This window comes from Cebus imitator, unplaced genomic scaffold (assembly GCF_001604975.1).
Source record: "Cebus imitator isolate Cc_AM_T3 unplaced genomic scaffold, Cebus_imitator-1.0 Scaffold21, whole genome shotgun sequence".
NCBI classification, from domain to species: domain Eukaryota; kingdom Metazoa; phylum Chordata; class Mammalia; order Primates; family Cebidae; genus Cebus; species Cebus imitator.
The window spans coordinates 766584-778082 of NW_016107336.1; the positions used below are offsets into that span (position 1 = coordinate 766584).

At 38.6% G+C, this 11499-nt stretch overlaps 1 protein-coding gene across 1 annotated transcript in view; it reads right to left on the reverse strand.

The window, feature by feature from the left end:
- The window catches only part of RANBP9 (RAN binding protein 9), a 110312-nt gene that overhangs the window by 91097 nt on the left and 7716 nt on the right, over window positions 1-11499 (reverse strand). Inside the window, exon 2 of the mRNA XM_017521570.2 lies at window positions 3063-3174. Within this exon, the coding sequence (XP_017377059.1) occupies window positions 3063-3174 (112 nt within the window). The remainder of the gene's footprint in view (window positions 1-3062; window positions 3175-11499) is intronic.

The window sequence follows — 11499 nt, forward strand, 5'->3', positions numbered from 1 at the left end:
AAAAAAAAAAAAAAGAAAAGAAAAGAAAAAATGAAATGCCAACTAGTACAGCCACTTTTGTGAAACAATTTGGCAGTTTCTTATGAAGTTAAAAATACACTTAACTACAATCCAGCAATCCCACTCCTAGATATTTACTCGTGAAAAGAAAATTTATGTTTACACAAAAACCTGTATGTAAATGTTTACAGTTCCGGCCAAAAAAACTAGAAACAACTGAGAAGTTCCTCAACTGAGGAGTCGGTAAGCAAACTCTGGTTTACTCATCTACACAATTAGATTAAAAAGGACTGTTCTGGCCAGGCATGGTGGCTCATACCTGTAATCCCGGCACTTTTGTAGACCAAGGCAGGCGAATCATGAGGTCAGGAGATCAAGACCATCCTGGCCAACATGGTGAAACCCTATCTCTACTAAATATACAAAAATTAGCTGGGTGTGGTCAGTTGAACCCAGGAGGCAGAGTTTGCAGAGAGTTGAGATCACCACTGCACTCCAGCCTGGCGACAGAGCGAGAATCTGTCTCCAAAAAAAAAAAAAAAAAAAAAAAAGGACTGTTCTATGAATATATACAACAGGGAGGAATCTCAAATGTGTTATGCTAAATGAAAGATACCAGACTTAAAAGGCTATAAACTATATGACTCCATTTATATGCCATTCTTGAAATGGCCAAACTATAGAGAGAGAAAACCAATCAATAGTGACCAGAGGCTAGAGATAGGGAAGGGTTGTCTACAAAAGGATATGGAGGAATTTTCGGGGGTGATAGAGCTGTTCTATATACAGTAGTCCGCACTTATCTGTGGTTTTGCTTTCCTCACTGTTTCGGTTATCCAGTCAACTGAGGTCCAAAAATATTAACTGGAAAATTCCAGAAATAAGCAATTCATAAGTTTTAAACTGCATGCCATTCTGAGTAACACGATATAATCTCATGCCACTGGACTTGGTCCCGCCCTATTCTTGCCTGGGAATCATTCCTTTGTCTAGCATATCCACGTTATATATACCACATGCCCTTTAGTCACTGAGTAGCCCTCTCAATTATCAGACTGAAAAAAACCGTATATATAGAGTTTAGTACTATCTGCTGTTTCAGGCATCCACAAAGGTTCTTGGAATGTATCCCCCACAGATAAGGGGATATTCCCACATTGACTGCCACGGTGGTTATATGTCTATACATGTTTGTCAAAACTCACAGAACTGTATACTAAAAACAATAAAATTTACTATATGTAACATATACCTAATTTTAAAAACCAAAGAAAAAGGATAAGGGATCCTGGCTACAAAGAGATTGAAAAATTACACAAGAGCTAGTCACATCATGACAGGGTCCTGTTAAGAAGCTCTACATTTTATCCTTGAAGCAACAGATATCCCAAATGATCTCAAAAAAGGAGTGGGGACAATTCAGTTCTTTATTAGAACACTGACAAGTTATAGACTAGGATAAGAGCAAAACAGGAAACAACTGCAGACCCATCAACCAACTACCTCAGAGTAATTCAGCAGATAAATAATTGAGATCTGACTAAGGGAGAGGCAGTAGAGATGAACAGAAAAGTTAAAAGCAGGAAATTCTCAAGTTTCTAGCACTAGGGAAATCACCAACCAAACGGTTTTCAGAAAAAAATTTTAAACAAGCTAAATTTAAACCCCTATGGGACAGTCAAATGCAAACATTTGGTTAGGTACATTGTCTGGAGCTCAAGGGAGTAAGCTAAGACACAGCATTAGATTTGAGAACCATAAGGGTACTTGCAACCAAATATAAGGTCAAGTTCATGTAAAGACAGAATAAGCAGAGCAAAAGGTAAAGAGAACCCTGGGAATCATCCTGAACAATACCAGCATTATGAAAATGATGATAAAACGAAGTATAAAAATAATCAGCTTACTGATTATACAGCTTATAAAATGAGAAATGGTGACAATCATGTGCCTATTTCAATATGGGGCCTCTCTCAACCACTCTATCCTTGGCATCTCTAATTTTTCTCTTTGGCTTGATTACCCTGGGAAAACTGAGGCAGTTACATAAAAAGCTGTCACTGAATTCCAAGTTTTTATTTTCTCTTGTTCATACTGTTGACATCGAGAAGATTCAGCCAATAAAGCGGTAATCTATTGAATTTGTTAATTAAACATAGGAGAACCACTAATGGGGGGGCTGATTTGAGGTCAACCTAACTGACTTCACAGGGCAACTTACCCACACAGCCCAATAACTTTGTCCTGGTAACTCAACTAATGATCCTATGGCTGCTATAAGAGAATTCTGATATGCAATAAAGTCATAAGGAAACACTATAGGATAGCTCCAATGATTCTAGGTAATTAGTGCTTAACCAGGGAGAGGCACCAAAATTCAGTGTGGAGCTTTCTCAAAATGCCCATCTTGCCCAAAGCCTTACTTCTGAAAATTCTAATTTAGGAACTTTTGAGGTAAGGCCCAAAAACTATTTTTAATAGTCTCATAAGTGATTCTGATATCCACACAAACCACACACCAATCCCAAGCTGAAAAGCAATGATATAAAATTTGGTTCCCAGTTTTTCCATGGAATTCTCATTTAAAAGTTTCTAAACCACATCCTAAACCCTGAGAATCTCCTCTAGTTGAGAGCATACAAATATACATTTCCCAGATGAAACCTAAAATTCTAAGGCCCAACATCTGTAAAATACCTGTGAATCACCAATTGACTATGATTACTAGTTTTGAGAGGATTTAACTTCTTAGCAGAATTCAGAAAAAAGCAGTGTAAGAAAAGTCATGGAAAATGAGTCATTGTCCCTCCATTCCTCAATTCCAATTCTCCATTTTAATAATAAACCTACCAGAATAGCTTAGTTAATATCACCAACTCAAGCTTTAACTTCAACTAGTATTTAACCATAACCAGATCCAATCTGTTATACTGGAATATTCAGGTTCCACTTTTCCAATTACCAAAATTTCCAGGATTCCAACTTTCCAATTACATCATAAAAATTATGAATCAAAACAAAAAAACCAGCAAATGATTTTTCTCACCAAAGTTTACACTTACCCATCTCTTCCCTTACTGACAATTTTTACTTCAAAATAATAAATCCCACAGGCTGCTGGTATTGGATGCGTGGCTCGAACTGATGCTGCATCTTTTGGGGTTTTGCCATGACCTGCATATGAAACAGGAAGGAAAAAAGAAATCACATGAGATATTCACTGAAATAGGAAAATGAAAATCTTAAACAATTCAGAAACATATAGGTTTTAGGAATGATATACAATTTCTGTTCCTATCGGTTCAAATACTCAATAAAACGTTTATCATCACCATTAACCCAATATGCAAAATAGCCCAAGTTAGCCACAGAACTCCTCACACTATTACTAGTTTTATTAAGATTCCAGAATCTGAATATGTAAATTGAACCTAGCAGCCCTTTACGCAAATTAAATAAAAGATGTGATAGAGTACGCTATATTTTTAAGAGAAAAAAGCTGTATTTGAGGAACATGAGAGAATGATCTTAATTTTATCAGGTCTAAATTTGCATTTAACTTACATAATTTCTGTATACTCTTGCCAAAGGCCTGCTCTTTAAACCAGAAGCATATCGTATATTTAAACCATATCGTATATTTCTAAGTGAAATCTTATACAATTATATTGAACTGGCAAAACAGCTTTCTTAAGACTTTACAATTTTGTTCTTTGATATAATCTTATTAATTAAAGCTGATTCACAAACTCTCTTGGGCCAATAACAGCCTATTGAGAAATACATCTTATTTCTAAATGCATTTTATTTTTTTCTTTTTAAAGAAAGGAAATAACACCATGCCACTGCTGACATTTTAGACAATATGTTAGATAATGGCTTTCAAACTTTTTAAACCAGCTATTCCTCAATTCTAATCCCTTACGGTTTCCTAAACTCACAGTCACTTCCTCTACCTCTCACCCAACATACAAATTACCTCGAAAGCTGGCATGTGGACAATATTAAGAGAAAATATGTCCATAAAACCATGGGAGAGTAAAGACAGAAGTTGAAGTAGCATGTCAGCAAGTACTCAAAGAGTATGAGTGAGACAAATCTCCATAATCCCCAAAAGGGCTGTATGAGAAACAATACTCTAAATCATTATTTGGGTGGTCTAGTTAAATATGCTCCACACAATACAAACTTTGCATTAATCTTTCAGTCATACTATAAAATTACCTTAATGGGTAGCAGAATTCTCCTCAAACATATCATGATTGTTTTAAAACTAAATACCTTCTTTTAAGTCAAAAATTGTTATCTTAAGATATACAATAATTATCACACATGAAGGAGATCATATCCTCTCCTACCATACACTTCACCAAATTTCTAACATATACCTTATTAAACAGTTTACACTTGCAATGCAAATTAGTACATGTTCACACACCTACTCCCCCCACAAAAAAAAGCAACGAACTCCACTCCTTCCATTGCCATGAAAACTTGGGTTATGGGCAGAAGTTCTTTTAGCCTGGTGACCAGGAGTCAACAAGCTTGGTTAGGAAGACAAAAATGGAAGCAATATTTACATGCCTCAAAACTACTTTAACAAATGCAGGTACACTGAGCTACGCAGCAGAAAACAAACAACAGCACAAATCTCCGTACTAGTTATTTTTTAATAAATATTTAATTACGGTGGCAGTAAAACATCTTTTTCGGTCAAAGTATGCTCAAATAATTAAGTTACCTAAGAAATGGTCATCAAAACTAAATACATATTTAAAAATTAAATAGCAACAAATAAATCTACAGAAAACTATCTAGAGAGAATCTAACTGGAATCCTAAATTCACTAATTTTTTTTTAAGGTGAGTGACCCAAACTTTTAGGGGTAAGGTAATCCCAAAGTATTCTTAATAACAAATAATAGTTACATATATTTAATACTTTGTGAAAGGCACTGTTCTAAAAGCATTGTTTATTAACTCATTTAATATCCAAAACAACCCCATGAGGTAGGTACTATTTATTATCATTTCATAGTTGAGGAATCAGGAAACTTGCCCAAGGTCATACAGCTGAATGAGAATTTCAAACGAGGATTTGTGCTGGGATTTAAACTCAAGAAACCTGATCCAGTGTGAGCTCCGAACTCCCATGAATGATTTAGTTCCAATGAACATTTGGGGATCACTTCACATATCCCCATGTCCTATTCTCCCTACTTCTACGGGAAAAGAGAAAGAAGCTAATATTTGAAAGTCACAGTCCCTCAAAGTGTTAGGTGCTTTTGTGTAAATTTTTCTCATTCAACATTTATGAAACAGGTATTATTTAAACTCACTTTTTGAAATAAATTGTAATCGGTCGTGGGCCTACAGAAAAAGAATAAAATTTTTACATATTATATACCTTGCCCCAAATTGGTAGAATCATATATTAAATCCATGCTTGAATTAAAATCCCATATATTTTTCATTATGCAAAAATTACTTATAGTACTTTATAAGTACCAATTATAAATCTTCAAGAATCCAGTACAGTTATTATGATTCAGTAATTGCAGATAAATTCTGTAAATGTTAAAATTAAAAAGATTTGTTTCATGCTTAAATTAGAATTTAAATTTGATGTAAAAGGCACAAGGAAAAGTTTAAATGTAAGATTAAAAGGTTTTATACTATTTCTTAAATGAAACCAGTCGAGTATCCCTTATCTGAAATACTTAGGACCAGAAGTGTTTTAGATAATTTTCGGATTTTACAATATTTGCATATACTTACCAGTTGAGCATCCTAAATCCAAAAATCCAAAATCTAAAATGTTTCAATGAGCATTTCTCCTATGAGCCGAGAGTGGTGGCTCACGCCTGTAATTCCAGCACTTTGGGAGGCTGAGGTGGGTGGATCACTTGAGGTCAGGAGTTGCAGACCAGCTTGGCCAACACAGTGAAACCCCATCTCTACTAAAAATACAAAAATCAGCCTGCTTGATGGTGCACGCCTGTAATCTCAGCTACTCAAGAGGCTGAGGCACAAGAATCGCTTAAATTTGGGAGGCAGAAGTTGCAGTGATCCAACAGCACCACAGCACTCCAGCTTGGGCAACAGAGTAAGACTGTCTCAAGAATAAAAAAATCAAGTTTTGAATTCTGAAAGCATTCTGATTTTCAGATTTGGAATGCTCCAATTGTAATATCAGCAGCAAAGAGTCTATTTCTAACAATGCTCATCGCCTCAAAGTTTATTATTACTTTAAATTCTGTGGTAACCATAAAACAGCCTCATACTGCCAAAGTTTCAACTTTTAAAACTACAAAGTCCTCAATATTAAGTTTTTCTATGTGGCTTCAGAAGAAAATATATGTATTACTTCCTAACTCTAAGGCTAGCAAGTTTAGCTCTTTTTTTTTTTTTCTCTTGAGATGGAGTCTTACTCTTTTGCCAGGCTGGAGTACAGTAGCACGATTTCGGCTCACTGCAACCTCCATCTCATAGATTCACGCGATTCCCCTGCCTCAGCCTCCTGAGTAGCTGGGACTACAGGTGTGCGCCACCACACCCAGCTAATTTTTTGTATTTTAGTACAGACCGGGTTTCACCATGGCCAGGACGGTCTCGATCTCCTGACCTCATGATCCACTCACCTCGGCCTCCCAAAGTACTGGGATTACAGGCGTGAGCCACTGTGCCTGGCCAACTCTTTTTATTCAAACAATGTGATGGAAAGAGTTTGAATAAGCTCTTCTACCCCATTCCCACTCCCATCCACTCTCCAACATGCAGCCAGCCAGTGCCTTTCTTGATCAGCCTTCCTTATACCACCAGCCCTCAATACAACTAAAATTCCTTCTAAAGCCTTCCCTTCAGCCTAGGAAAAAGATACACTTCCTGAACACCTTATCTGACCTTGCTTTCCACCTGCACTTTCCACCTCCTTTCTGCTCCAGCCACATCAGCACTATTTCGGTTCTTCCCACTGATCAGGCCAGAGTCTGCTCACATGCTCATTCCCTCCACCCATCCTTCTTAGCTTGAGTAAGGCCTACTCACACTCTAAATCTTAGTTCAAGCTTTACTTCCTCAAATACTCTTTGTCTAATCTCTCCAACTTGGTCAAAACTCCTTTTTACCAGCCCTCATAGCAACATGTATCTCTCCTGTGCATTAACACACTTAGCACTCACGTGTAATTATTTTTTCCCTACATTTTAATTCCCGAACCTCTTTATTCCCACTAACTTTCACTCTAACTTCAATCATTCCTTCTTGAAGAAGCAAGAGCCAAAACCCAGAGTCTAAGGCGGCAACGGATCAGCCACCTACAATACTGGGCACAGTGAAAATTTAACTGGCCTTTTATTTTATTAGGACTGTAATTTTTGTAGTGTTCTGGTTAATGCTTACAAAGTTCCCAAAGTTTTAAGTCGTTGCTCTAGCTTTATATTTCCCATAAGTCCTGTTATTTAGCACAGTGATTTTGCAGTACACATGAGGTTTTCCAGCCATGCACTCATGACATTATTGCAGAAACACCGTTATCTTCCTCCAGAACACACCATCCTGTTCTCTTCCTTTTCTACAGCCTTCACATCTGTAGTTCCTCTTCAACATCACAGGAACTCTAATTCCCCAAACTCTTTGTGTTTTTTTCTCCCTTTTTCCTCTTCCAGGATAGGCTACATGGTAATCACTTAAAACTTCAAATATACTTGATCTCCCTCATATGCCATCCTTCTATCATATCCAACCAGCAAAACCACACTCTCAATATTATAATCTACCTTCCCTACCCCAACATTGGACAGTTAACTTCCACTGAATTCAGTCTAAAATCTTACAAACAGCAACTGCTATGAGCTAATGATGTCAACTGAGCACTCTCAATGATACCAACGATATTTTTAGAAATGTTCAATCAGCTTGTTCCCTATTCCTCTCAATGGCTAGTCCACATTTTCATCATTTAATTTAAACCTTACGCCCTCTACTCAAATTCATTAGCAAAATGCAAGTACCTTGTCTCTTATCAAGAAAATGGGAGGCCAGTTGGGCACAGTGGCTCACACCTGTGAGCTCACACACAGTGGCTCACACCTGTAATCCCAGCACTTTGGAAGGGGGGGACGGGAGGAGCGCCTGAGGTCAAGACTTCAAGACCAGCCTGGCCAACATGGTGAAATTCCTTTTTATTCACACAATCTGATGGAAAGAGTTTGAATAAACTCTTCTAACATACTTACCAGTTGTAATTTTACTCCACTGAAAATACAAAAATTAGCCGGGCATGGTATGGTGGTGGGCACCTGTATTTCCAGCTACTTGGGAGCCTGAGGCAGGAGAGTGGTTTGAACCAGCCAAGTGCCATGGTTCACGCCTGTAATCCTGGCACTTTGGGAGGCCTAGACAGGCAGATCACGAGGTCAAGAGATCGAGACCATCCCGGCCAACATGGTGAAACCCCATGTCTACTAAAAATACAAAAATTGGCCAGGCATGGTGATGTACACCTATAATCTCACAGCTACTCAGGAGGCTGAGGCAGGAGAATCACTTGAACCCAGGAGGCGGAGACTGCAGTGAGCTGAGATCACACCACTGCACTCCAGCCTGGCAACAGAGTGAGACTCCGTCTCAAAAAAAAAAAAAAAGGCTTGAACCCTGGAGGCAGAGGTTGCAGTGAGCCCAGACTACAGCAGTGCATGCCAGACTGGGTAACAAAAGCAAGACTACGTCTTAAAAAAAAAAAAAGAAAAAAAATGGGAGGACATTAGCTATGATCCTACTCAATTCTCTACTCTCTTATTACACTCTGGTCTGTGTCCATAGCAGTCTTCACTTCTTCTACTATTATCAAAGGAACAGTCTATCCTCTCCTCTCCAAAACCAACCATTCTGTGCTCTGGAACCAGTTTCTTTCCTCGAAGTCTCTGTGTCAGCCTCTCAAACTTGTATTTCATTCTCTTCCTCTCTTCTCTCTCCCTCCCCTCAATCTGCAAAGGGACAGTTTCCCCAAAATGTACAGATTGTTCACAAAATTCTACAACTCTGTGCTATACATATATCACTGTCAATAATGTACTAGAGTTAGTGGTGAGTATATATTTTTCTAACTTAAAAATAATAACAAGGCTGGGTGTGGTGGCTCACACCTGTAATCCCAGCACTTTGGGATGATCACTTGAGGTCAGGAGTTAAAGACCAGCCTGGCCAACATGGCGAAACCCCGTCTCTACTAAAAATACAAAAATTAGCCAGGTGTGCTGGCAGGCACCTGTCACCCCAGCTACTTGGGAGGCTGAGGCAGGACAATCACTTGAACCTGGGAGGCGGAGGTTGCAGTGAGCTGAGACCAAGCCACTGCACTCCAGCCTGGATAACAGAGCGAGACTCTGTCTCAAGGAAAAAAAAAAAAGGTAATAACCAGGTATACTTAGTCAATTTTATTTGTTAAAATGTTAAATTTTATATACATTTACTGGAACACAATACCTTGTAATATAGTATTCTTATCTAATTTATGTCACATCGGTTTACCTACAAAGCCAAGTTAAAACAATACTGAGTTAAAAATGGTGCAATGGTCTCTAACACAATACTTTCCAAAGGAATTTTTAAGGATAATTTTGATTATGTGGGATTTTCATCTTCTATGCTGACATCAGAAGCTAAACTCCAGCTAAAACATAACTCCACTATCAGTCATTAAAAATTACAGGGGAAAAACCCTACCTTAACCTCCATCCTCTTCTAGGTACTGCCTAACCTCTTCCTTCATCTATTATTTCTCAAGGGTAATCTCTTTTCACCAGCCTCTCTACTTGGTTCTTTCATTTACTCTTTCAACCCACTGAAATCTGGTTTTTGCTCCATCATGCGATTAAAACTGCTCTCCCTAAAGTTACAATGATCTGATTTCCAAACGCAGTGGAAAACTTATCTATGCCTACCTTACTAAACCTATACGTTGCATTAGACACTAAATATCACTTCCTCATTTCTGCTGGGGTATGGGGGGGGTGGTGAGACAGTGTCTCATTCTGTTGTCCAGGCTGGAATCCAGTGGCATGATCACAGCTCACTGCAGCCTCGACTTCCTGGGTTCAAGCAGTCCTCCCACCTCAGCTTCCCAAAGTGCTGGGATTACACATGTGAGCCACTGCAGCCGGCCCACTTCCTCATTTCTGATCCTCCCCTGTTCAGCTTCTGTGATACCAATTTCCTAAGATGTCCAGGGACCTCTCAATCATTTCTTTTGGGCTCCCTCCAATCTTTCAGAGTCCCATCTTTGGCCCACTGCTTTTTCTCACTCTATTACATATTCTCCCTCTCTCTCTAGTTTCAACTACCTCCTACAAGTGACTCCTAAATTAGTCATGACCTAGACCTCTCTCCCAAGCTTCAGGTCAGTTATGGTTAACTGCCAACCCTTCCTAGGAAAAACTGCCTCACACATTGTCCCTACTGAAAGAAGTGAGACCCAAACTACCCTCGTACCAGGAGGATATTTTGTACTTTATAACTACCACCACTCCTACAACTGATTCAACACAGGTTAGCACCTGACTTGAAGGCCACCAATTCACAACATAGTCTATAACGAAAAGCTCTGCCCAAGCAAGAATGATCGCAATTAGCCATGCCAATCTGGTAAGTCCCTCAGGAATCTGACATAGGAAGGAAAGGATAAGCCAGTCAGTAGGGGAAAAGTTGTAAGAAAACAACCTGAAACTAGCGATTACAGCTGAGTCATTTTAACAGTAGTAGAATAAAGTTAAGTTATGAAATCCAACTGTTAAGACCATTTAGAGCTCCCTTAACTCCAGAAGACCTGTTCCTGTTCTTTCTGTAAGGCTTGTCTTTTTGGCTTCTTCTGGTTTCCATGAAGTCAGATCACAGGGCTGAGATTCCCATTTTTACTTATCTCTGTACTTTCACTGTACTTATACTGTAGTACAGTCTTCTTCACAATCATTATTTTTATTCATGGTTAACTGCAAGAGCCTAAAAGCTAAAAACCCAAACATCATGCTTTACAGAGGTGGAAACACAAACATCTTCCTTGATTTTTCTCTCCATCATTTCTCATATCCTCTCAGTATGACTTTTAAATATCTTACAAATATGTCTTCCCTTCTCTGCCCCTACCACTGACCCAGCTGAGTCCTTATTTCTAACGTGGTCTACTGCAACAGTCTTCTAAATGAGTTTGCTATTTCCACTCTTGTAACTTCTTGAATCTATCTTCCAATCAGCTGCACAATCTGACAAAAATGAAAATATGAGCCAGTCACTTCCTATTTAAAATCCTTTAATGATTCTCCATCTCCTACAGAATAAGATCTAAACTCAACAAAATATTCCAGAGGGCTCCTAACTGGGCCAGGTACAGCGGCTCCTGCCTGTAATCCTAGCACTTTGGAAGGCTAAGGCAGGCAGATGGCTTGAGCTCAGGAATTCAAGACCAGCCTGGGCAACATGGCAAAACCCCCATCTCTACAAAAAA